Genomic DNA, 26,035 nt, shown 5'->3' with positions numbered 1-26,035 from the left:
ACTTCTCTGGCCAGACCCGGGGAATGACCAGTCTCGGCTAGACAGTTGAAGAGCATTCTGCAAGACTTTATTATGGCCTTCAGGCAAGCAGTGATTGAAATGTTTCGCACACTGGGCTTGAGCTCAAAAAATTACACACCAATTTATCACGGTCTACCTCTTTTATCCCAGCACCTGGATCTGTTTTTGTGGATTTGAGACTGATAAGCAGACACATAATTGGTATCCATGTGCAACATAACCAATGATTAAAAGACAAAACCTAGGGAATCCGAGGGCACCATTTGAGACGTTAGGAGGCACTGCTTTATTTACTCACACAGTATGAGTCACACTACTTGAATAAGCAGCTATAAATCAAACTAAACAGAAGTCTCGCCATAGAAACTTATTCAAGGGAATATAGGCTCAAAAAGATGGAAAACACACTGCCCTGCCCTCTGCTGGAGATATTGAATACCATACCACCGTGTGCGGGCACTAAAACCTTGACAGCTTCACACCATCTTTATGATATTTCAACAAGTCATCTTGACAAAGTCCACACTCAGATACAAAACCCAAACCTTATGAAATAATTAAGACATGGATATTCAGAATGTTTTTATTCAAAGTTTAAACTAAGTGCTGGGAGTCTTACAGACCGCAAGTTCCGCTCAACACTGTAAGCTCTCAACGTTCAACCAGCGCTTACACTAGTGTATCTGACTGTGTACATATGAATAATGCAAGGTCCGCGCATTGATGATTTTACTGTTAGCAAGATCTACACTGAAATATGAGAACCACACAAATTCAATTCTCATTTTTCCAAACACAAAAACAGAACGAAAAGTTGAAAAATAAAAATAATCTGCATTGGGATTTTACAGTAAGGGAGCTGGGGGGGGTTGGTGTCAGGAGGAAAGGTTGTGTGGGTGGAGGGGGATAGCTCTGTCGCCACGGCACAACCTGATGTCTTGTGGCCAACCAATGGCAAGAGCGTTACAAGAGTCACATGTTAAAGATCGTCATCCTCGTCTGGCAAAGCTGTTTCTGACGCCACCTGCAGGGAGGAGAAAGAGTTGACAAAAAGGGCAGGTTAGAAATGCAAACGCTGCACAAGCAGGAACAAGTACAAGTGGACCCTCCAGGGATCCTAACTGGCACCCACTATTTAACAAGCAAAAGGTTAGTATAAGGCTCTGATCAGTTTCATGTTGAGAGATTAAGAAGCCTTTTACATGCAAGTGGATATTTCTGACAATGCATCTGGCCTCTTAACAGTTGTAGAAGTCTCCAAAAACTGGTTTAAAAAAAATATCCCTTTCAGGATGCAAAAACACACCAGAGTGACTGAGGTTTTTGTTGTTTGTTTAAAATCAACATGACGTTCACACGCAAAAAATATAAATCCAAAAAGCACTTGAAAAATGTCTGCATTTGCATAACCAGCACCCAAGTTTTGTCTGGTTTTCCTAACAGTGTCTGGTACTTGAGTACTTACTTTAAGGTCATGCTCATACTGTGCAGCAAGTGTGGGGTCCATGGCGATCTCGGGCGGGGCCAACGCGGGCATCTCCACAAACTCCAGGTTGGGGTCACCGATCAGCTTCCGTGCCAGCCAGAGGAAGGGCTTCTCGAAGTTGTAATTACTCTTTGCCGATATGTCGTAGTACTGAAATAAAAAAGGGCAACAATAAAGATTGAGGACACAGTACAATAACAAACACCTGCTGGGTGCTGGAAATAAATATGGTTAAAAACTCAGAAGGCAAATAAGAAAACTTATGTCTTAAAACAGTGCTTTGCAATCTAATGGCAAACATACGAATTGCATATTCCTTGCTAGAAGACTGCCCCGGTGAAGGCCATGCATACATACATTAAATAACAGCCATTATAACTGTTTTGAAGAGTGCCTTGGATAGTTCATCTTAATTGCATCAGTTTAATTTGCCTTTATTCAAGCAGTACAAATCGATCAGTCATGTTAGAAGGTCGCAACCATTTGTCTTAAAGATGATGTATACCATTTTACATTTGCAAAGAGATATAGATGGGATAATCACCTGCAGGTTCTTCTTGCGATGAAAGACGATGCTTTTGGCCTTGACTTTTCTGTCTTTGATGTCTACTTTGTTACCACAAAGCACAATGGGAATGTTTTCGCAGACTCGCACCAGGTCACGATGCCAGTTGGGCACGTTCTTGTAGGTAACTCGGGATGTGACGTCGAACATGATGATAGCACACTGGGCTGGAGGTTAAAAAGGAAAACAATTTCTCAACAAGGAGTATGAAAACAAAACATCCTAATCCATGAAACACACACAAACCAGTTCAAAACAGTGGTTACTAGTGTTTGATCCCTGAAGTCCCCTTTATAGACAATAAAGGCTATCCATCTTGATTCTCAAAATCTTAATTTGTACCAACCTTGAATGTAGTAGCCATCTCTGAGGCCTCCAAACTTTTCCTGACCAGCCGTGTCCCAAACGTTATATTTGATGGCACCTCTGTTGGTGTGGAAGACCAAGGGATGTACCTCGACTCCGAGTGTGGCTACAAAGAGGATGGCATTACAAACACCATGATTAGCTCACACACTACTGACTTAACGTCATTTTATGTAATAGATATATGAGCACTCACCGACGTATTTCTTCTCGAACTCTCCCGTCAAATGTCTCTTCACGAATGTGGTCTTTCCGGTACCACCATCTCCCACTAACACAAGCTGGAGTCAAAGGAGAATGTACAATAAGATGCATGCCCAGTACGACGTATGCTTCCTACAAAAGGGTGGCATTCAAAATGTTTGGCATCTCACAACTTACCTTAAATTGGACTTGAGGTTCTGTTTCTGCCATGGCGGTCTAGCTCGGTCTGCGTGTCGCAGTGTGTCGGTCTGGGGAACAGAAGGCGGGAGGGTTAGTTATTAGCGTCGCTAGCAGATGAAAATAGCTTCAAGCTAACAATATTAACACCGGTTCTACAATAGTTTCAGGTCCTTCCGAGGACTTTGGTTTCATTTCCAAGTATACACACCATTGTTAAGTCTACACAATCAATCTGACAAACTTGCTAACTAGCCAGCTGTAGAACCAGGCTAAGTGTCTGGCGCGCGTAACTTCATGCTTTAGTTTTTCACCAAGGGCCCACCTGAATCAGTCAAATTTCCTACGACAGCAAATATATGATCAGGACTGTTCTAGTACCAAGAAAATACGCTGGCTACAGCCAAATACAACACGTTTTGAAATGAACTACAAAACATCGATGTTTGATGGCATTTCTGGATCAACGTATAGCGCTAGTTGGATGGCAGAACGCCATGTTGCACTGCCGCACTTTTCTAGTTTCGACTGGAACAAAACCTGTCCAGGATCAAAATATTCTCCCCTCGCAAATGAACTCATTGAAATCCTTCACCATTATACACGGCATCGTTACTTATAACATCAATATTGGCACAGAAAACGTCAGAGACACAACAACTACAGCGAACAATAACAGCTAACCAACAACGCACCACAAAGCCAGCACACAAAACGAGGGAAAACCAGGTAGCTTAGCCATGTAGCAAGGGCCTACCAGGCAGCAACACCCACCGAAGAGGTAGTTAGCCGCCGCGAAATACCAGGCATATAAAGATGCTCAAAACTTCACTTGACCGACAAAATAGCTACGCTCACTGAACAGTTACGTTCAATATGACAATGGACATTTCTAGAGCTCGCTGGTCATAGTACAATGTGAACTATGAATGAATTACAACAAATGTTACATCAGCGATTGTGTTCCGCACTTACCCGGCGCTGAAGTGGTAGGGAAAGAGCAAATGGCGACGTCCACGCGGGATTCAGCGTGGGTCAACCTGCTATATGTTTCCGCCCTTTTCACGTGACTTAAATTTTCCCTCTCCCAAAATGTCAGCTCTCGAGTGACACTTAGTGGTAAACAACTAGAACAACACGTAGGCCTCCTTAGTTCCCCTGCCTTGGTCTATTATGGCAAAACAGAAAAAAGGAATAACAAAAATGAACACCAGACAACTGGCAAAATGCTGGTGAAATTTCACTTTGGCTGGTAGAAAAGACTAACTTACTTGCCACTTTGACCCATGTGAGTGTGTGTTTGGCGAGTCAGATTAACATCTTCTAGACATTTTGACTGGTGATGAAAAAAGTGGATTTAGAGCCATGCAGAAAAATAACATTTTGCAATGTGTGCCTGGAAAAGCAGTCATATCACAGTGGGTTTTTAAAAATGTAAACAAAAGAAGGTTTGTACTCAAAACTTTATTATACTTTTCCCCACAGAAGCATTCTACATGGCCTACATGAGTAATTACATTGGTGCCCTTGATGGCCCTTATTGGTACGTACTATGTATGTTTATGTTACAGAATGGGTGGGTTGACCGTATTGCATGGTATGGTGTTGTGCCACTATTCATCGTTCATCTGTATAAATAGTCAGCCTCAATATTAGCTGCAAGTTCAGCCTCCCAACGGTCACCATTGTTGAGAAGCTTCTCTTTGTTATACAGCAGCTCTTCATGGGTCTCAGTTGAAAACTCAAAGTTAGGCCCCTAAGCGGGGGAGGGGAGAGAGAGAAAGAGAGAGAGAGATGTTTTGAAAATAATGCTTTTTGGATGTCCTTCTAACATTACAGATACTGCACTGTGTTATCTGTTTGGCAGAGTCGACTTCGGCCTACCTCTACAATGGCGTCGACAGGACAGGCTTCCTGACAGAACCCACAGTAGATGCACTTGGTCATGTCAATATCATAACGGGTCGTCCTCCTGCTGCCATCCGCACGAGTCTCGGCCTCAATAGTGATGGCCTGGGAGAGTGTTGCAGAGAGTAGGGTGAGTTCATTGCGCATGACCTCAAAATGGGTTAAATCTCTTAACAGAACAACCCTGTTGCGTTGTGGGGGTAGGGGATGACACTGTCAGACTCTTAGATTAGGGGATGTACTAAGTGAACTTTACTTTCATTTTTCAGGACATTGCACATTTAATGAACATACATACATACATTCATGTACACATACATGTAAATGTGCCAGATTAAAGCACGGTGGATAATTTCCATCTGGTGTCCGAAAATCTGAGTTAGTTAACTTGTCACTAAAACACTCCTCTTCTTCCCTCAATGTATAAATTACTCCATACAGTATAGAATAATCAATCTTGTGTGAGCCTGCATACTGCAAATGGGTGCTTGTAAAGTGTACTACTGACATTGTCCTTGAGCTGTGTGTTGGCATTTACCTGTGCAGGACAGATGGCCTCACAAAGTTTGCAGGCGATGCAGCGCTCTTCGCCATTAGGGTACCTGTGCAGAGCCATGGAAATAAGAGTTAGGCCAATCCTATTGACGTTCGTGTTCCATTTTTACACGAGGATGGCAGCTCGTATTGACACACAAAATCGCCATTGAAATTAGTTCCAAAATAGTTCCAGGAAGTGAGTGTTAGGTTACCTGCGCAGAGCATGCTCGCCACGAAAACGAGGTGACAGGGGTCCTTTCTCGAAGGGGTAGTTTATAGTGGCTGGCTCCCGAAACAGATAACTCATTGTCATCCCCAAACCTAGCGCAATACAAAATATTACGATACTTTTTAACACCAGGTCACGTACTCTCATACTGAAAATTATAGAAAATACTCAACTTTAGAACATCTTCAATAGTTGTAAACAGGCCTATTAGTAGAGAGGTTAAGGCCAAAAAATAGGCCTTTGACTTCAAGTCATGATGCAAAGGTCCCCTTTAATTGCTTTAATTTTGAAAGAAAAAAAATTAGTTCAAACCCAAAATATAGAAGTATCACAGACAAAGGTCTTTGCTGTGCAGCATCGGAACAACCCATATTTTTCTTTTTTCGTAAAATAGGCTAGCTTACTTGTTTTTGTCATCACTGTCAGACACAATTAAAACAAAACAAAAAATGGGTTTTTGTAATAAAATTAATATTTTTTTAAATCATTCAACAGCATTTAAGATACTAATTTAAAACGCCTCAAAAACACATAAATCCTCTGATATTGATGACTTTGGTGACACAATCTGACGGTGGTGACAGGGGGTAGCTTGTTCCACATGTTACTGAATTGTGCTGGTTAATGAAACATTGTAAGACATATTCATTGTGATCCACAATTATACTCTAGCCTCTACAGAGGAGCATTTGGAAGCTAATGGCTAATGTGAAAAAACTATGCATATTATGTAAAAGAGTAGGTTTTGTCACCTCCGTCAGATGTCTCCACCATCAGTTTTTTGTCTGATGGTGGTGACGTCTGACGGAGGTGACAAAAACCTACTCTTTTACATAATATGCATAGTTTGCTCACATTAGCCATTTTGAAAGTGAAAGACCACCTGGGAAACTCCCATTGTCATTGTGATACAGCACTCAAGGAAGCAATGCTGCGGGAAGGTACCATGCTTCCTCAGGATACCTCAGTTATGGAGGAGGATGGGTGAGAGCATTGGTTACCCCCCGACCAACCTGACGAGTTGGGAGTCAAACCGGCAACATTTGGCCTGCAAGTCTGATGCCCTAACCACTTCATGTCTGCCCATTTTGTTTCCCCTCTATACTTCATACCTCTTCATACCTTCTCAAGAAGTATACAATAATGGTATAATCTAATATAATATTTTTTTAATACAAAAGTGACAGTGTTGTCCTGTTATGGTTGTGACAATAGCAGTGTCCAAACCAATTAACAAAAAAAAACAGAAAATAGAACTGCTCTCATACAATGATCTGAAACTCGCAGCACAGCCAGGTTCCAGGTGCTGGTGAAGTGCAATCATCAGTAATCCATAGTGAAGAAGAAGGATCATCGCACACTGGTGGACTTAGTTTTGCTGTTTTTTATTTAGGTGAACAACGCGTTTCGCATTGCGCTTCGAAGCAAAACTAAGTCCACCAGTGTGCGGTGATCCTTCTTCTTTACTATGCTCTCATACAATCTCAACACAGCCATATGGACTTAGTGACTGCTAAGTGATACTGATTTCAACTGGGATCGTGTGCTTTGGTCAGATGAGAAGTAATAAGAATAATTAGTATAGAGCTTTTGGACAACAAACACTTTAACTGGGTTTGGCATAATAACACAAAAATATGTGGGAAATCACATCATGCCCACTGTGGCGTATGGGAGAAAATAGATAATACTGTGAACCTGTGTCTCTTCCAGAGGTCCGGGCTTTGAATGCTTTGAAATGTCAGGAAATTCTCAATCAAATTCTGGTGCCCTGCCCTAAAGCTGAAGATGGGTCATCAATGACTCTTTTTAGCAAGATCGTGACTCTGCACGAGTGACCAACTCCTAACAGAAATGGTCAGACACCAGACACAGAATGAAGCTCCTCCTATGGTCATGACTCAGTGTAGGCACTGGGTGGCGACATCCTGACTAGGCTATGGCAGCCCTCTGACCTCAGCCAGTGTTGCCAGATTAGGGGGTTTCCCACCCTATTGGGCTGCTTGGAATGACCATAAAGGTATCGGCTGGGCTTTTCTGCAGATTGATGGCCATAGAAATCAACGGAATTTAGTTCGAATTGGGCAGGATTTAATGTTTCCGGGCAGGTTTTGAGCATTTCGTGGGCTGGAAATCATGAGTCATATCTGGCAACCCTGACCTCAACCACATTTAAAATCTCTGAACTGAGCACTGAGTGTATCAACTTCAGGGATGCCAGTAGTAGCACGCATGATTTGATGCAGTTATTTCTTAATGTAGGCCTAATGCACATTAATTAAAAGTTTTGTTTTATATCTAAGGAACAGTCCACCTTATTTCAGGAAATTGCTTACCTGTAGTTAAACCATGGTAAAGCATGTGAAATACATACTTTTTTTTTTCTCTCTGTGTTTGCAATGTCTAGTTTGATAGTATATTTATAACATAAATAATGACGTTTTGGTTATGAAGCGTCTGCCAAATGCAAAATGCAATGTAATAAAGTTAAAACACACATCCCGTAAGGGGTGTGTTGTACATTATTACCATATTACCATTATTATTATTACCCCAGAGGTTGGACCAGGTATTGCAATGGCCTTGTCTGTCTATCTGTCTGTCTGTCCACCCGTGATGTATCTGCGGCGTTGGCACGGGGTGCCAAACACATATCACATGCACCTAGTGTTTGGCCAGAGGCCAGGGGCGGAGCTGTAGGAGGGGCAAGCAGGGCATTTGCCCCTGGGCCCAGGGCCCTACAGTATTGGGGGTGGGGGCCCTATTATGACTTTGGCAGGCTGTATTAAGGTAGCCTCGAGCGCCATCCTACGTACTTCCGCCAAGACACTTGGCTCCGCACTACATCTGGTACCTGTCTTCTGTGGAGCGATGTTGACCGGTAGGATTTTCGCCGGTGTTCTGACAAACGGTCCCACATTGTAATTTTATCCTACGGTAGGATGTTCTGTCAGACATGTCTGTTAAACGGTCCTACATCGCCATAGATAGACGTCAGACATGTTTGTTCAACAACTTATATGTTAAATCCTGATTTTTCCGAAAATGTCCTTCCTGCTTCCTGCAATCGCGTCAGATCAAACAAAGTCCAGACCATGAATACGAAATGGAAATGGTAGTATTATGGGATGGTCAGGACCAGGCTAGTATTAAGGGCCGTATAAGTGTTTTGCCCTGGGGTCCCGAGTGCAATTATTCCGCCACTGCCAGGGGCGCCAGGTCTCTATCTCTGATTATAGCTTTTGTTTAATTTGCTCTCATGGAGGAAGGGAGGCCCACACACCAGCCTCCACCATGAGAGCAAATAAAACAAGCGCAATCAGAGATAGAAACCTGGCGCCCCTGGCCAAACACTCAGGGCCGCCACTCAGGCCCCAGACAAAGCTGTCTGAAGAGCCTCGAGTCTTGATATATAATACTGCAATGAGGACCCCCTCGTTGCTCCCCTGCAATCAATAGTCATAGTCTGTTACTGAGAGTTGGTCACCATCACTGAACTGCAAAAAACACTTCCAATAACAAAAAAATCCATGTATTTGAGATATGAGGGGGTTTTGACCTATGATGTCATCCTGTCTTTAGTCCTGGGGGTGGGGGGTGGGAGAAGGGGTATTTTGTTTGTCCGTTGCGTCTTTTTGTTTATACTATCAGATGTACTGTAAATGGCACAGAAGAATTTTCCAAAAGGACAATATCTATCTATCTATCTATCTATCTATCTATCTATCTATCTATCTATCTATCTATCTATCTATCTATCTATCTATCTATCTATCTATCTATCTATCTATCTATCTACTCACCTCTGAAGAGCTCAGTCCACAGAAGAGTCTGGGCAGCGCGGTCTGTTATTGACTTCATGTCAGTGGGCAGTTCCTGTGCATTGACATACTCTATGACAACACAAAGCACATCACTCTCACTTTTTGTATACATGAATGTGAACGTTCTGTCATCTGACATGAAGATATTTACTTTGTAAGTGTAAGAAAGAGATTGAGATATGAAGGAAGATATACTAACTGAATGTCTCTCTTGGGACTGACAGACTTAATGGTCGCACTAAAGCAGGTGTAGCTCCAAAGGTGCCTGGTGGTTAACATGGAGAATAATGTGGAATTAGTACAGCAGCGCTTGGGGGTGTTCCAAGAAGATGGTTTATAGCAAACAGGGCTCTAAATTAACAGCAGCCAACCGCCAAAATGCTGGTGAAAATTCTGTTTGGCGGGTTTTGAAGTGCTTGAAGAAGGTCAGTAGACCGACACATTGCAGTAAACCATGCAAATGTGTTTCTTTGCTTTAACATTCATTCAACATTCAGGTCAATCCAAAGAGATAGAACAATTTTCAACAATTTATTGTTATTTATTTTTTTACTTTATTTTTCAGCAGTAATAACCGTATTGCTGAAACTGAATTAAGACAACTTAACAACAGCTGAACTTTACAGTAAGTCAGCATTCATTGTCTCGCTCTCTTTTTCACTGAATGGGAAAGCAACATGTACAGTACACAGTAGCCAGATACATCTCAATGCGATGAACTCAACCGCAAATTAAAAAATATACATATAAATGCACACTCTTACCTGGTTTAGGCGAGCAATAGAGAACTCTCAACACAGTGGCCATAGTGGCAAAATAACAACATGGGGTGCAGCAGAGAGGTCAGCCAGGCCAGATTGCCTTAGTCCCTCCCACCTGATTAATCTCCGTGCTCAATCCTGCCGCTTACATCACATATGCATCAACACACCCCCACGGCATTACAGAGAACTGAGCTGAACTGAGTCATGCACAGAGGACCAGTCCGGGGCCCGAGGAGTATTTAAATGACCGGCTATTTATGCAATACACATAGCAACCTTTAAGTGGCTCTGACAACCAACACTTATTACGAAGATATTTTAGTGGTTTAGAGTGTCTCTTAATCATTGACACAGCAATGTCTTCACTGTGTTGTCACGCAACTCATTTCCTGATACACTCACAAACTGACCTATCTCAAATAAAGGCAAAAAAAAAGGAAAAAAAACTTAAGTAAAGAGGTAGTGGCACCAAGGTCATCCTGGCGCAGACTGCACCCTGGGACTTGAACTCTTGGAGACTTGGACATCACAGCAAATTCCAGCATGGGAGACAAACACACTAACAAGTGAAGTAAATGGTCAGGTTGCTACTTAGTCAACAATGCGTCTATAGGTATATAGAACCTGTATATAGAACTCCAGAACTACTGGCCTAAGTCACTGTACTGTTACAGTGGCGACCCAGGTGGGATTCCGTCTGATTCTGAGTTAATTTCCCAACCTGACCTCTCCATTTCCATTACAGTATTACTTTCAGAAAGCAATGACACAATAAACTGTATCTACAACAGAACTGAAATTTAAGGGGGGCGCTGTGGCGCAGTGCGCTAAGCCCCCCACATTTGGGCTTGCATGCCCAAGGGTTGCACCCAGGGTTCGAATCCGGCCTGGGTCATTTGCCATCCCTACCCCGTCTCTCTCTCCACATTCGCTTCCTGCCGCTCTTCACTGTCCTATCTGAAATGAAGGCAAAAAAGAACTGAAATTTAAATGGGACAAAGTGAATTGTCAGAAAAAAAGTATGGTGAGTGGGGGAAAGTGTGGTGACCCTGTAGCCTACTTATGACCGGTGGTGTAGTATGTAGGCCTGGTAGTATGTAGGCCTAAGTGTCATGGCTGTTGCAGCTGCTGATGCTGGTGCGAGTCTCTTCTCACACTTTCTGACCCACACATACTACAGCAACAGAAGTCCCTCCCCTCCGCTTCACATCTTTGGCTTCCTTGTTAGTTCTTCGGTAACCGACTCTATCACTGTCAAGTGGAGAGAAACACAAGGTAATTATCATGACGCAATTTAATTCTGTTATCACGAAATTATCATTGTACATTAGGCTTGATGAATGTAGGGGTCTATTATTTTAGTCATCTATAGAACAGTGTTTCACAAAGATAATGTTGAACCACACTATTCTACTGGAGGTCATCAGAACTTGTAGGCCTATTGCATGCTGAATAACAACTAAAACATTTCTCTCTGTCTGTCTCTCTCTCTGTCTCTAGAAATGGAGGTCCAGTCGGACCATACAGGGGACATGGAAAACTTAAAGTTGGCCACAGAGACGGACCGCTTTGGATTTGTGCTGGGGAATGGCATCACTGTTGGGTTAGTGTCCCTGTGATTGTGTTAGTAAACATGATGCGTGGCTATCACACACTAGGCTAGTTCAAGTTGAAATAAGTTGAGATTCCTCTGAAATGAAAAGACTTTATACATGTCTTACTACTACGTCTTCGCGAACCATCTGTCACCTACTCAACTCCCCCATGATCTGAGCAGACATCCTGCCGGTTGCCATAGCGATCTCTCTTCTGCCTGTGTGCGGTTTCCTGTTGTTTGGTGCTTGTGGTGTCATGCTTCCTGTGATGAAACTCTGATGTATGCAGTGTTGAGTAGAATATTGTGTTAAAGATTAAAAATAAGTGCTTTTAAAGCTTACTTTTGTTGTATAGAAAAGACCACCACCAAAGACAAAAATCAATAACCTGAGTTATTGTGTGTTTGTCTTAGTTGATGCAGCAACCAGATTTGAAACCAATAATCCTAAAGAACAATGACAAAGCATAACAATGCTACAGAGATGCTGTAGTGATCTTAACAAGAGTCCAGCCATTTAACCAAGACCTCTTACCATGTCCTTAATGCAAACAAACCAGGTTTGCGAAGCAGTTCTAAGGACCCTTTGTAATTGTAATTGTGATATTACATTCCTCTGCATCATGTGATGGTTCTCAGTTGCCTGAGTAAGTTTGGACTGTGTCATCGTTATCGTAACAAGATTTGTGTGATTCAAGTTTAGTCTAAAACCACATTGAGCAACAATTTAGCAGATTTGAAAGGATTGTGATACCAAAGATTCTTTTATTCGTTTAGATCATCTGTGGTGATACTCAGCTCCTTCTACACAGTGACGCAGTGTTTTTGTAGCATGATGAAGTCCAGGGAGTGGTCGAACAAGTCAAGAGAGGACAGGATGTGGCCATAAAACATTTGCAAAGAGATTAAACATTTTAAGAAACACAGTGGGAAGGGAAGGTGTATTCACAAGTGTAGCCTCCCAGTGCAGACGGGTCCGCCAGTAGGCCCATTCACTCATTGCTGAAAAGACTCAACTACATCATAACAACATTGCCTTTTCATTACAGACAGACTTGAGTAACAGATTAAGACTTCAGTTTTTGGTGACAGTGAGGTTATAACATGATTATTGGGACTACGCATCATCCCTCACTCAGCTTGCAGGTGCATCATAGTGGGACAGACATCACTGGAAAGGAGAGGCTGGAGCACACTGCAGCTTAGTTTTCAAGACTTAATTCTGTGCACACACCCGACTAACGTTTCGGTGTTGCCACACCTTCTTCAGAGTCACTTATAACATAAGCTCTCTGCAGAGGGGTTTAAGATATACGCACAGGTGATACACCACCTGTACATAGCAGAAAGAGGATGCTGACTGTGACTGCTGTCCAGTACCTTAAACAAAATGTGGAGGAAAATCCACTTGTGAATGCTGAAGAACGGCGAAAGGTGTTTTTAGAATGAAATAGTTGGGTTCAGCTGAGATTGACATGCATGAAGGCCTCCATGCCAGAATTCTCGGGTGCATTTCACTGCTGACAACAAAGAACAAGAAGGGTTGACTCCAGGATGTCAAAAAGGATGTTGACAAACCACAAAGGTTTTGAGTAGCCTACCTGACACAAAACAAAACTGGGATCCTTTGGGTCTAAAATAATGTCAAACTTTCTAAAAAAAAAAAACTTAAAGTGGGGGTTGAATAATTGTGAACAGAACTGTATTTTTTAATTATTATTTTAAAAAGTATTTTGGGGGGGGGCTTTACAAGCCTTTCTTGTTTTTCTCAGACAGGACAGTGAAGTAGACAGGAAGCGAGTTGGGAGAGAGAGATGGGGAAGGGCCGGCAAAGGACCCAGGCCAGGAATCGAACCCGAGTCACCCGTGTAGTAGACGAGTGCCCTACCATATCAGCCACAATAGGGCCACAGAACTGTATTTGAACTCTTTGTTATCCTGTTTGTGTGTGTGTGCAGGGATGGTCCCTCACCTGTGCTTGTGCGCCACAGAGAGGTCAAATGGCTCAGCATCATCAGCAACTGGGACGACATCTCTCAGAGAAGGAGCAGCAAGGTCTGCAGCACAGTATACACATTGGAGTTGTTTTTCATTTATGGATTGGCCATAGGCAGGGCATTTGCTCGGTGGACTATGGGTGATTTTGACCCAGCATGCTCCGTGTGTGTGTGTGTGTGTGTGTGTGTGTGTGTGTGCGAGTCTGTCTGTCTGTGTGATGTAATTAAATTGTACAGCTTCTGAAAACATGTTATACTTCTATGGCCCCAAATCAAGGATACTGTATACTCAACATTTCCCTTCATAGGTCAAAGGTCAGTGCCAGAAAGGCATCCCAGCGTCTCTTAGAGCAAAGTGCTGGCCAATGCTATGTGGAGCGACGAGACGGATGAGCCAGAATCCAAATCTGTATAAGGTGAGGAGCTTCAAATCAACCAAGGGCAACACACTATTGAGAATATTTTTTCTAGATTTGCTTCATCTAACCAGGTGCTGTTTGTTTTCGAGTGTCACTACCACCACAATACTGTATATTTCCCTTTTGAGAAACTGAAAGGCCTTACTACTTGTTGAGTGTTCATTGATGTATTTAATTAATCGTAAACATAATATGCTACTTAGTGTCTATCACAATAATAATATTGACCCATGAAATCTTAAAGTGAAAGCGTGAAAGCCCATTGGGAAATTCCAACTCCCATTGTCATTGTGACACAGCACTCTACAGCACACAAGTGAACACTGCACACTGCACACAACGAAATTGCATTTATGCCTCACCCGTGCAAGGGGGCAGCCCTCAGTGGCGCCCCATGGGGAGCAGAGCGGTGGGACGGTACCATGCTCAGGGTACCTCAGTCATGGAGGAGGATGGGGGAGAGCACTGGTTGATTACTCCCCCCACCAACCTGGCGGGTCGGGAGTCGAACCGGCAACCTCAGGGATGCAAATCTGACGCCCTAACCGCTCACCCATGTGTAAAACTGTGTATTAACAACCCCAATGTTTTTTGACATTGGTGTGCTAAATACTTCTCCCCACGCAGCTACAGACTTCTGTTGATAAAAGAAAGAACGGTACACTGTACCCAGACCAAATCGAATTTTTCTATAACTATTTTTTTACAACTTCTGTCTTATCATTAACAAAAAAGCAACCAAGTGAAAAACTGTCCTATAACATGGTGTGAAATGACACCCTTTGATACATTTGCGTCCAAACCCCTGCACCCTTTTCTGCCATTAGTTCATTTTTTCTTTTCTACAGACTTTGGATGAATCACCTGCTTCGCAAAGCTGGGTGGACGTCATAGAACGAGACACAGACAGACAATTCCCTTTCCACGAGATGTTCCTGTCAAAAGATGGTCTTGGGTAAGATCAACTTGCAAAGACAAGTTTAAAAAAATAATTTATGTAACCTACTAATATAATGAAAAGTCATTTCTTGGCTTATTTGTGCTTGTTGTTTGGTTGGGTAGGCAGCGTGAGTTGTTTAGAGTGCTGAAGATCTACACCCAGTTCCGTCCAGATGAAGGGTACTGCCAGGCCCAGGGTCCCGTCGCCGCCGTACTGCTGATGAACATGCCTGCTGAGGTGTGCCACCCATTTTTTGTTATCATAATAGCATACTACTGATACTAGTCTTTTGAAGTAAACTGTTTAATAGGAAGATGTTTTGTTCTTCAGGGAATAGAATAATACTGTACATGAGCAATGTAAAAATGACCAGTTCTATTAAGTATACCCACAAGATAACTTTAAATCTTCATGCAATGTTTCATGGAGATATTCTTTTATCTACCTAACTACCTGAGGAAGTGTTGATTGATCGGTGCAGACTTTATTAGGCTGACGCTTTTATCCAAAGCGACTTACAGGTATTACAGGGTATGGTTTACAGTCCCTGGAGCCTTGTGGTGTTGGGTGCTTTTCTCAAGGGCACTTCAGCTATGGAGGGAAGGGATAGGTACGGAGTGGGGATCGAACCTGCAAGCCTGTGATCTTCCGTCCAACTCCCTAACCATTACAACGCAGATGGCCCAATTTAATTGTTTGCACATTGAAAATGGAAAATTTGTTTAATTTATCCGTTTCTGTTCTGTCTCAGGAGGCCTTCTGGTGTCTGGCCCAGATTAGTGAAATCTACTTGCCCGGATATTACAGTCCTCTACTGGTAAAGGCAACAACCACTGAAATGCATACACACACACACACCTTTATACAGTAAAGCTCAGGGTGAATCAAGAACAGGAAACCTGCATACCAAATGAGTAATGCGTGCATGCCTTGCCTTATACGGTGCTGGACCGCTTTGTTTGGTTGGTTTGGTGTCTTGTCTTGACAGGAGGGTGTTCTCTTTGATGCCGGAATGCTACCCTGGGTTCTGAAGAGGGCGTGTCCGGCCGCTCACAGGCACCTGCAGCGGCAGGGGGTGGAGCCTCTGATGTTCGCCACCGATTGGCTGATGTGCCTCTACACGCGACACCTGCCCTTCAACACGCTGCTACGCGTGTGGGACCTGTTCTTTTGCTACGGTATACTGACCCCACTACTACTAAATACACTGTATATATTAAATATTTATCAATTATATAAACCCATATCAGTTAAAAATAAAAGTTGAATCAAAGAGATGGCAGCCTTTTCCACTTCTTTCTACCATGCACTTCAACGTCTCTTGCCATTCAGGGCTGTTTAAGGTAGTTTCACTCAGCATGTAAATCATTCTGTACTGCACTGCTCTTTTATGTTGCAATGCTCTCTCTCATGACTCCCTTGCCTCTCTTCCCGTTCCCATGCCCCCTGTCAGAGAATATTTAACCCGTGAGAAGGCCTACTCTCATTGGCTCCTATTTTTCCCTCAAAAACATGCAGTTTGAAACTCATTAATTTTTCTCTTGTCTGGGTGGTACTGCAGCTAGTTGGCAGTCATAAGCATCTTCATGAGAGTGAGCCTTTTACTTGATTAAAACAGGGATGTCAAACTCTGGCCGGGGTCTTTATTTTGGCCCGCGAGATCGTTTCAAATGTGTATAACAGTTGGCCCACATACACCATACATGTATAGCATATTAAGATTTGAAGACATGAAATTCCATCCATCACAGGAATATGAATGGCCCCAGGCCAGTGAAACAGCTCACACTCAAATGCCGAATATGTGCATGCACATTTGAACGATGAGGGGAATCGGTTTGTGAAATATTAATGAGTATTACGTGTGTGTGTGCTCAATTTTAGTCTATTTTTTTTAAATAATAAATATTGACTTGGCCCGCAACTTCGGACCAGATTTTGATTTGGGCCCTCGACCCATTTGAGTTTGACATCCCTGGATTTAAGATTCTCTGCCTTCTGTTCCACGGCAGGTGTGCGGGTCTTGTTCCAGGTGGCAGTGGTGCTGGTCCGCAGAGTGTTGGGCCGAGGGGACCAGAGGGAGCAGTGTGACGGCCAGATGGAAACTCTGGAGCGTCTGAGGGGCGTGAAGGACTATCTGAAACCAGAGGACTCAGACATCTTCATCCAAGAGGTGAGGGCTGCAGCTAGGCCTTTAATGATATGTTTCCTGAGCTAACTGTGCAATCGATGGGTGTTAGAAGCACATTTTTGTATCTCTTTTCATATGCCAGTTTGGAACCCCCTCAGAAACTAGACAAGGTAGCTCATCTAAAGGTCTCTTCAAAATTGTATTTGAATTAGTGCTTTGATAAACTCTGCATCATAGTAATTCTGAGTAATGCTGCTGACCCCATCATAGCCGTGCCTTTTCAGATCATACTGTAAGCCATTTTAGCACTGCCATTTATAGCCATTAGTATTGAAATACAAGACGTAACAGGAGTCGTCCATACACACGCCTTATATTACTATTATAGTACTACTATATATTATATATTTATCAACAGAAGTGGATAAATGAGAAAATGAATTCACAAAAATGCACTGAAAAGATAAACATTTAAAAATGTTGCAAACTAAAAAATAACTGTCAACAGACACTGCTGACCTGTGCCTAAATCTCCCGCCACAGGTGTGCTCCGTCTCCCTTTCTGAGCGAGACCTGCAGCGACGGGCGGAGAGGGAGCTCGAGAAGTGGAGGAAGGAGCGGCCTAACTCCACTTACGACCCACGCCACCGCTGCCATGGATACCTGATGGCATGTGAGAGGGTGAAGGAGATGGAGGAGTGCAAAGAACGACAAGAAAAGGTGAAGGGGAACCTGTCCTTGCCCCTCGTTCACAGATCTGCATCCTCCCTCTCTCCGTCGCTCCTGCGAAAGAGGTGGAAGAAGAGAGGGAGTCGGCTTTCGCTGGGGTCTCAGTGCGAGGAGGAGAGCGCAGATGTGCAGCGGGGTTTCGAAGTGGAGAAAAGGAAAAGCAGCACCAGCAGTGTCAACGGTGCACAGAGATGCGCAGAAGAATCGCATCACAACACTATCACACCAAACTCTTGCCACTCAGAACTAGAGCGGCCTTCCACATCAGCCTCAGGTGCCGGCACGACAAGCAGAGGGTCCGAGCAGTTTCAGGAGCACAGACATCTGGAGGAGGATACTCCAGCACCTGAACCAGCACCAACATCAGAGTCAGAGTCAGATGGACCAGCACAGAGGAGTGGTCAAGAAATGGGTAAAACTGACTGTAACATCGAGAAAGAAAAAGGAGTACAAGAAATGCACACAGAGGATGAGGAGAGTCGGACTGTGAAGGATGAACAGACAGAGGAAGCAGAAGAGGACGTCCAACATGGAGATCGCGTAAGAGACACCGCTAAATCAGATAGTGAAGCACAACTGATAACGGAAGACAGTGACACAGTTGTAGAGGCGGAAGAGATAGAGGCCCAGGCAGTGGATGAAGAAGCGGGAGGAATTCAAGTAATGCAGGAGGAGGAAAGCAAAGTAAAAATTACAGATGAGGAAATACAACCAGAAAATATAGAGGAAGAGCTGATGGTGTCAGTGACAATTAAAAACAAGGAAATACAGCTAGAAGATACACAGGAAGGGCCGATGGTATCAGCGCAAGAGACGTCAGAGAGAGAGGTGGAGGTAGTCGAGGATGTAGAGCAGCAAGAAACAAGAGTTGTCACCGATATACAAGAAGAACCCACTTCTGAAGATCAGCAGGGGGAGATAGTATCCCAGGCAGAGCACAAAGATGAGAAACACGACCATTTGGACTCGGACGATGTTCAGATGAGCGTAGGTCAGAATGAATGGGAGGGGCAGGAACAAAATGAAGTCACAGGGACAGAGTCAAGGCGTCCAGACAATGATTATGATTTGCACAAAGGGGAACAGACAGAAAGTCTGCCAATGCAATTGATCCGCAGCAGGCAGTCTGTGGTGGAGGAGGAAGAGGTGGAAACCACACCGCCAAAAGAGACCACGAACGACGACGACAAGTGCCTGAACTCTGACCTTACGCATCCTCAGCCGCAGTGCTCGCTGAACACAGGCATCAGCCCTGAAACCCAAAGCCCAGAAACAGATGATGGACCTAGTATCATGGAAGGTGACCAAGCCAGCTTCAGCACTCTGCATGACACCGTTACCCTCACAGACAGCAAGGTCCTGACGGCAACACCAGTTTCAGAAAGTCAAGAGCAACCACAAGAGATGGAGGTGAAGACAGAGGCTGAAGGAGCATTAGAGGGACACCCAGAGCGGAGAGCACAGACAGAGACGGCAGGACATTTGGAAGAAATGGAAGAGATGAGGACAGAGGGCGTTCAAGAGGAAGCTTCTGTTAACACCCAGCCCCCAACCACATCAACGGGGAGCTGCTCAGCGTCGTCTGGCAGACCAGGGTTGCAAACTGACCGAAGTGCATTCATCGTCACAGAGTCTGTGGTTGACGATGGAGGCGAACACACGCTGACAGAGCAGCTTACCCCTCCTCCTCCTCCACCTCCTCCCCCTCATGTACAGTCTGTGTCACACAGTGCCACACAGGACACACTGGATGACACCAGCACTACCCAGAATGCCGTTCAGCTCCATCAAAAACTAGAATGCAGCAGACCTCATCGGTCACAAGATGAAGTTGATGCTGGGGAGACAAAGGACCACACTGAGACAGTTGTTGACAAAAGGGAGGCCAGGCCAGATGTAGATAGTGTGGGTAAACCTCCAGACTCAGTGGAGGAGACAACATCTGATCTAGACCCCCTGACAGTCAGTCGGTCAGATTTACACAAGTCACAAGGTGACAGTGAACCAGAAAAGGCAGAGATGTGTGTGAAGGGGGAGCACATTTGTGATCAGGAACAGGCAGTGACAAGTTGCCCATTTGGAGGCCTGAATAGTAAAACACAAGATGGGATTGAGAAAGACCATGTGGCACCTCTGAACATACCACACACAGAACCGACCAAAGAGGGAATCCTGGGACCGGTCACAGAGGGAACCATGGGAACGGATACAGAGGGAACTATGGGAACAGACAAAGAGACAACCATGGAAACCGTCGAAGAGGGAACCATGGGAACGGACACAGAAGGAACTATGGGAACGGACACAGAGGGAACTATGGGAACGGACACAGAGACAACCATGGGAACGGACACAGAAGGAACTATGGGAACGGACACAGAGGGAACTATGGGAACGGACAAAGAGACAACCATGGAAACCGTCGAAGAGGGAACCATGGGAACGGACCCAGAGAAAACCATGGAAACCGGCACAGAGGGAACTATGGGAAAGGCCCCAGAGGGAAGCATGACTGCAGAGCCGCCACTCTCCACATGTGCTCCGGTCCACAGGCGGCGCTCCTCCACCTCCAGTAGGAACTCGTATCCCACGGTGCTGTCCAAGGACATCTTCATCAGCCCAAAAGAAACAACACAGCACGACTACACACCAGCACAGCCTTCCCAGACAGATACACAACAAACACCAACCAGCCCTTCGGACTTGGAACTTGAAACGCCTACCACGTTACCTGCTTCTCATTCAAGTAACCCCTCACAGACTCAAAAACAAACATTGAGCCCTGCAGACAAGAGGACCAAGCAGACTGATGGCTCAAAACGCATCGGGATCTTCCAGAGGCTCAGAGGGGCCAAGGGAAGCAACACCAGCACCCCTAAAATAACCATTCCCAAAATCCTCATCCAGGACTTCAGCGAAGAGGCGGAAGAGGACGAGAAACTGACATCAAAGGAGAGAAGGAGGCGGAAGAGGGAGAAGGAGAAGAAAGAAAAAGAGGAGGAAAGGTTGAGAAAGAAACAGGAGAAGGAGATGGAGAAGGAACGTGACAGAGAGCGCAAAAAGCCCCAGACGAGAGGGAAAAGTTTTCAATTGCCAAGTAGTCCAATGAGGGGCAAAGATGGCACCATTAGAAGAAGTGATTCACAAACTGTTGTATCCAGGAGGAACTCAACTCCCTTGTCAGAAAATTACTTTTGAGACAAAGCATAGTGACTTTTAAAATACTTTTTTTTAAATGACAAGACTGCAGAGTCATGAAAAAATATTTTAAAAAAGGAATTTCAATCATGCTGTACAGTGATTAACATGGTACATTGTTCCATTCTTTGCCTAGAACTGAAATTACAGGACATATGACATAATTTAAAAATATGCTCGCCTTGTTTTGACTGTACATGAACCACTATTTGTAACTGACCGTCACAGACACTTTTTGCTGACAGTGCTTTTTCAATCACACACGTACTCCCCCCACAAGTCTTTTTTTTCTCCCCACACTTGCAGTCTTGAGTCTGAGCATGAGTTCTTTCATTGCCAAAATCATCCTTCATCTTCACTGTCGCTGGCTAGAACATCTTGCGTTGTCTGTGTGGGCACCTGCTGGGAGGGTGTAGGTGAAACTGATCCAAAGAAGAGTGATCGGAACTGATGGGAGAAGGGAAATAAAGAAGAGGGAAAGGTAACATATAAGTCATATAAAACAAAATTGCCTTACAGAAAATAGCATTTGTTGCCACAAAGATAGATCACATTTATGCAACAAACCTTTTTAGAAGCCGGCCTCTCTAAATCTTCATCAGTATCCTCTTGCTGCTGCTCTTCTTCTGCAACGCTGTCGAGGAACAGTCTGTGGTGGGGAATGGGCGGGGCATGGGTTGCCGAGGTTACCTGAGGTTCCTTCTGGCTGGATGGTCCAGCAATTTCACTTGTTTCCATGGCAATAAGGTACGAGTCCATGTCATCGCACATGAAGTCATCTGCAGGAGGCGGTGTTGGGCAACTGTGGAAAAGTAATAAGCCAATATAATATATATACAAGGCCCTACATTAACTCTTTTCATCACCAGCCAAAATGGCTAGTAGATGTTGATCTCACTAACCAAACACATACTCACTAATGGATCAAAGTGGCTAGTAAGTGGCTCTTTTCTACCTGCCAAACTGAAATTACACCAGCATTTGGCTGGTTGGCAGGTGTTAATTTAGAGCCCCGTATATATATAATGTAATATATACCTAAGTCAGGGTACACCTTTGTATCCCACCAAGAGAAATTCAAGTGATGGGCAATTACATGTAAATGTCAAACAATAAATTGACTTGTAATTGGAAAAAAAAACACTTCCAGAAAATACAATCAAGGGCTCTATATTACACAGGTAAATAGGTTGAACCAGTATGTCATATATCGGTCCACCATAATCCATAAAATAGCTAAAAACATCTAATTCTTATTTAAGAACTTAAAGAGGCACTAGGTAGGATGACATCATTTGTGTGGTGCCCGTATGCCTGTCTCAAACTCTACACTGTAATGAAAAAATGCTGTCCAAATATGCTCGCTGTGAGACTGTTTTTCATCCCGGAATGACAGCAGTTGACACAAATCTGAATACTAATCTGAATAGTAAAGCGATGTTTCAAACACTAGTTTGGTCCAACGCTGTCAAAAGTTGCATGTGGGGTTTTCTGACAGCGGACCGTGGAAGTGATCACGAGAGCCATCGTTCACTTACTAAAGACTTGGGACCGTGATTCATTAAACTTTTAATCCTACCTGGAGCCCCTTTAAGAGATAGTTCAAACTGACAAACAGAGTTTTAAAAATATAAATAAAAAGGGTTATCATGGATTTCACGAACAGACAAAATGGAAGTGGATTTCAGATACGTGACATTCATAACTGCATTAGGTCACATCCATAACGCTGATTTTTCCTTCCATGCATCTTCATGAAATACAAAATATTTTAAACAAAAGGTATTTTATTTTATGTTCAACTAAGACTCCTTCGCCAAATGCATATCTGCATTTGGATATTATGTTTACAATTTCACTGACTTTGATGAATATGTGTAGTCATCTGAGAAATCTTTTTCTTTAAATTTAGGTTGGAACAAAGAAAATGTAATCTATTCTACGTTGTATGCTGTAAGTTATGTGACTTTCTTTGTTACATTTGCATACCGTTTTGTGTTGTTTTTGTTGTTGTTTTGATGAGTGTCTTCTGATATGGTGGCAAGGACAAAGTTGGCCTCCATGACGCTGTCTGACACAGTGAGGACCACTGGCCTTCATGCAAACAACAAATACATCACATTTCAGATAACATTTTACTAATAGCTTAATTGACAATTTAACAGTAAATAACTATGACTACGAGTGGTCAACACCAACCTTCCTGGCTCATCAAAAAAGATCGATATTGGGAGTCCAGTCGACTCTGCAAAAAACAGTAACCCCTGAAAACACAAGGGGTACAGGTCATTTCATACATTCAAATAATAAACTGCATTTGATAAAAACTGAGGGAACATAAAGCATTAACTTCACATTAGTTTACATATTACTTTCTTTAATTACTTCAATGCATTTTTTAAGAAAAAATGACTGCAAAATTGTGTGCACAATTTGGCAAAGCTCTGCATGCAATTCAAATCAAAGGTCCTTATGTAGCAGGAACCATGGGAAGCCATTGCAGTAAAGGGACTGAACAAAATAAATGGCTTAAGACTACTAAACTACTAAATATAATTGCTGCCACACATATACAGTCATTAAAATGGTAACTTTGTGTATGACGACAACAGTCTTACCCTGAGCTCCTTGAGACAGAAGGTGATGCTAGTTTCCAAGCCGACGACAAAATGATCAAACTCCTCCGAGCTCAGGCACAGTTCAGTCATCATGGCTTTGGACTGATCTGAAAACAAAAAGTCTATCTGTGAGCATTGCTCAGAAAGCATTTCTCAGAGGGCAGAGTACGCAATGACCTGCATGTACAAAATGTCTTTCTACTGGTTGAAGTTACTATCAATCAGAGCAGTCCGTTCTTTGGCGTGGCCATCAGCAACACCTTGCCATGCTCAACTCTTCAAATAGCGATACATTGCCAGACATGTTGGCTATCAGCGGGGCCAGGGACAGAGCTAGGGCATAACCCAATTGCTCTAAAGGCCACATATCTAGGATATGGGTGTACACCAGATGTTCTGTTGTGCAAATTGGGAGGGTAGAAAACATACCCGTTTCATCTTCCACATGATTTTTCAGCCACATGCGGTCACCGCTCACCGACACAGTCACTTCCTCCAAAGATGGAGGAAAATGTAGAACTGTGTCCACCAGTAATCTAACAACAGAATGGCAAAGAAAGACAAAAACAAAAGGACATGGAAACGTAGAGGGGGATGCAAAACAATAAAGCACAAAAGAGAAGTATGCATTATATTAAGAAATTGCTATAGATTTAGTATACATGTAGGTGAGAGGAGAATCCTCACTTTGGCTGAGCCCGTATCACATTGGGACAGCGTTCTCGGTCAAACACGGCCTGTAAGCTCTCACAATCCTGAAATGACAGGTTGTGGGTCTTCAGCAAGCCTAGAAAAGAACAGAACAGCCATTACTCAAAGGATACGTGAATAACGTGATTATGCATTATACCTACTTGCACACAGGGCTGGGCCATATGGCATGCCACTTTTTCCATAATAGCATCCGTTGATTTTTATCACAATTATGAGCACATAATAGAATTTGAAGTAGCATGCTCAGCAGAATTACAGTGTGTGGTAGTGTGGGGTTTCCCCCTCCACAGAAACACAATGTAGAGAATAGAAGGAAAACATTTACAAAATAAACCCTAATCAGATAAAATAAACAACGATTAGGAAGCACTTGATTACTGACTGAAAAAAAGAAGTCACATCATTTGACATTACCATGTTTGCAGTGCAGTGTAAAGGTCAACTGACTCTTGTCAGGTTTCCATTCAATTCGACACTTTTCCACAGTCTTTTCAAGAGAAGAAAGAGACTTGAACACCGTCTGAACACTCTGGGAAGGAAACAAGTGACGTGTATGTTACAAGCAGGGAAGGTATGTTCAAAAACATGCATTTTGCAATACTGTACAACTCCATGCTACTGTGTACTCCGCAACGCAGTTGCAGCATCGCACTGACTAGCACATTGTTACCTTTATCGGCATTTTGCAGCGGAAACTGTGCCCTGGTGATGTTTGGAATCGTTGAAAGAATAGAGGAGAGAGAAGGAAACTGGCAAACGCTGAACGGGAGGAGTTCACGGTCCGTAACCCTAGCTGCAAACACATCACATACACTGCTGATTTAATACGACCTAAGGGAAATAGCAATTCTAGGCTCTTAAGATTGGAAAGACACTTACTCCATCGTCTTGGGGTTCGAAGTACAGTTCATCTCCAATTCTAGATAGTGAGTGAATTGCCTTTGCCAACACTGCAAATAGTACATGTCATTAAAAGGGATGGAAAGCATCATGAATCTATGGAAATACATCATAAATCCAACCTCACCTTTGACATTGCCACCAGTTGCTACGTAATCCATACTGGAGTATTTAATAAATAATCCGCGATGTTTACGAAATAATACTTTGTGAGCTCCTGCTGCTGATGTTGTAGTGAGAGTGACTTGGATGTTTTCTGTTTCACGGCGACACGTGACCTTTTGGAGAACGTTTTAAATCCTCTGTTTGGATAGACGTACTTTCCCTCCCGCTGTGCGAACTTTTAATCACCTATTTCTACACATTTCAGCGTGCATTACGGAGAAGTTTTCATTGCCATTTCTAAATGTTTACTTCCTTACCGCCATGTCGCGCGCGCACGCTAGCTGTAGCAGGGAACCAATGAGGGTGCAACCTATCGGCAACGTCATGCCAAAACTGTCAGAGTAGAAAATTGTTAAAGGCACCATACATAATTTTGGTTAAGAAGGCTAAGTGACCTTTAAAAATAAATAAATAAATAAATACATTTAAAAAAGTAGACATAGTCTTGTAGAAGTTACACAGTGTGCATTTATAGATAAAATGTGAACTCTGTTTTGAATCATTGCATTGTGGATTGTGAGACATGCCTTATTGGCTGTAGCCTAGTTC

General features: G+C 43.4%; 4 protein-coding genes across 5 annotated transcripts; 1 reads left to right on the top strand and 3 right to left on the bottom strand.

Annotated features, from left to right (window-relative positions):
- Positions 1-590: 590 nt before the first annotated feature.
- On the bottom strand, positions 591-3,901 carry ran (RAN, member RAS oncogene family). 2 transcript variants are annotated; one of them, XM_063190389.1, is made up of 7 exons: positions 3,795-3,901; positions 2,820-2,890; positions 2,635-2,719; positions 2,419-2,544; positions 2,052-2,239; positions 1,487-1,657; positions 591-1,045 (listed from the first exon to the last, which is right to left on the bottom strand). In XM_063190389.1, exons 2-7 carry the CDS (start codon positions 2,850-2,852, stop codon positions 1,001-1,003), a joined length of 648 nt encoding a protein of 215 aa, XP_063046459.1. In that variant the 5' UTR covers positions 2,853-2,890; positions 3,795-3,901; the 3' UTR covers positions 591-1,000. The 2 variants fall into 2 exon arrangements, with proteins under 2 accessions (XP_063046459.1, XP_063046460.1); XM_063190390.1 differs by having other exon boundaries at positions 3,594-3,796.
- A 386-nt stretch (positions 3,902-4,287) lies between these two features.
- ndufs8b (NADH:ubiquinone oxidoreductase core subunit S8b) lies at positions 4,288-10,192 on the bottom strand. Its single transcript, XM_063189730.1, has 7 exons — positions 10,082-10,192; positions 9,517-9,582; positions 9,297-9,386; positions 5,477-5,585; positions 5,266-5,329; positions 4,704-4,832; positions 4,288-4,575 (listed from the first exon to the last, which is right to left on the bottom strand). The coding sequence occupies exons 1-7, from the start codon at positions 10,122-10,124 to the stop codon at positions 4,444-4,446; spliced, it is 633 nt and encodes a 210-aa protein (XP_063045800.1). The 5' UTR covers positions 10,125-10,192; the 3' UTR covers positions 4,288-4,443.
- A 1,087-nt stretch (positions 10,193-11,279) lies between these two features.
- Positions 11,280-21,107, top strand: tbc1d10c (TBC1 domain family, member 10C). The gene is made up of 10 exons (XM_063190708.1): positions 11,280-11,356; positions 11,582-11,684; positions 13,634-13,730; positions 13,981-14,088; positions 14,940-15,046; positions 15,154-15,268; positions 15,783-15,848; positions 16,020-16,209; positions 17,044-17,204; positions 17,706-21,107. The coding sequence occupies exons 2-10, from the start codon at positions 11,584-11,586 to the stop codon at positions 21,087-21,089; spliced, it is 4,329 nt and encodes a 1,442-aa protein (XP_063046778.1). The 5' UTR covers positions 11,280-11,356; positions 11,582-11,583; the 3' UTR covers positions 21,090-21,107.
- A 35-nt stretch (positions 21,108-21,142) lies between these two features.
- Positions 21,143-25,801, bottom strand: rad9a (RAD9 checkpoint clamp component A). The gene is made up of 11 exons (XM_063190709.1): positions 25,449-25,801; positions 25,301-25,371; positions 25,092-25,214; positions 24,836-24,950; positions 24,395-24,494; positions 24,137-24,243; positions 23,708-23,814; positions 23,289-23,353; positions 23,079-23,183; positions 21,657-21,891; positions 21,143-21,536 (listed from the first exon to the last, which is right to left on the bottom strand). The coding sequence occupies exons 1-11, from the start codon at positions 25,480-25,482 to the stop codon at positions 21,432-21,434; spliced, it is 1,167 nt and encodes a 388-aa protein (XP_063046779.1). The 5' UTR covers positions 25,483-25,801; the 3' UTR covers positions 21,143-21,431.
- Positions 25,802-26,035: the final 234 nt, after the last annotated feature.

Source organism: Engraulis encrasicolus, chromosome 23 (genome assembly GCF_034702125.1).
Source record: "Engraulis encrasicolus isolate BLACKSEA-1 chromosome 23, IST_EnEncr_1.0, whole genome shotgun sequence".
Classification (NCBI taxonomy): Eukaryota; Metazoa; Chordata; class Actinopteri; order Clupeiformes; family Engraulidae; genus Engraulis; species Engraulis encrasicolus.
This window is presented reverse-complemented; position numbering and strand designations above follow the sequence as displayed.

Excerpts from the sequence above, each read along its gene's own strand:
- ran (XM_063190389.1), bottom strand. The coding sequence starts at position 2,852 with ATGGCAGAAACAGAACCTCAAGTCCAATTTAAG. Across the intron at positions 2,240-2,418 it reads AGATGGCTACTACATTCAAG|CCCAGTGTGCTATCATCATG; the intron begins GTTGGTACAAAT and ends TTTAACCTCCAG. Across the intron at positions 1,658-2,051 it reads ATCGCAAGAAGAACCTGCAG|TACTACGACATATCGGCAAA; the intron begins GTGATTATCCCA and ends TTTTTATTTCAG.
- ndufs8b (XM_063189730.1), bottom strand. The coding sequence starts at position 10,124 with ATGGCCACTGTGTTGAGAGTTCTCTATTGCTCGCCTAAACCAG. Across the intron at positions 9,387-9,516 it reads AGTCCCAAGAGAGACATTCA|AGTATGTCAATGCACAGGAA; the intron begins GTTAGTATATCT and ends GTGTTGTCATAG. Across the intron at positions 5,586-9,296 it reads GTGGACTGAGCTCTTCAGAG|GTTTGGGGATGACAATGAGT; the intron begins GTGAGTAGATAG and ends GTATTGCGCTAG.
- tbc1d10c (XM_063190708.1), top strand. The coding sequence starts at position 11,584 with ATGGAGGTCCAGTCGGACCATACAGGGGACATGGAAAACTTAAAGTTG. Across the intron at positions 16,210-17,043 it reads GGACCTGTTCTTTTGCTACG|GTGTGCGGGTCTTGTTCCAG; the intron begins GTATACTGACCC and ends GTTCCACGGCAG. Across the intron at positions 17,205-17,705 it reads CAGACATCTTCATCCAAGAG|GTGTGCTCCGTCTCCCTTTC; the intron begins GTGAGGGCTGCA and ends CTCCCGCCACAG.
- rad9a (XM_063190709.1), bottom strand. The coding sequence starts at position 25,482 with ATGGATTACGTAGCAACTGGTGGCAATGTCAAAG. Across the intron at positions 23,354-23,707 it reads TCTGTCTCAAGGAGCTCAGG|GGGTTACTGTTTTTTGCAGA; the intron begins GTAAGACTGTTG and ends TTGTGTTTTCAG. Across the intron at positions 21,892-23,078 it reads AACAAAAACAACACAAAACG|TTGCCCAACACCGCCTCCTG; the intron begins GTATGCAAATGT and ends ACTTTTCCACAG.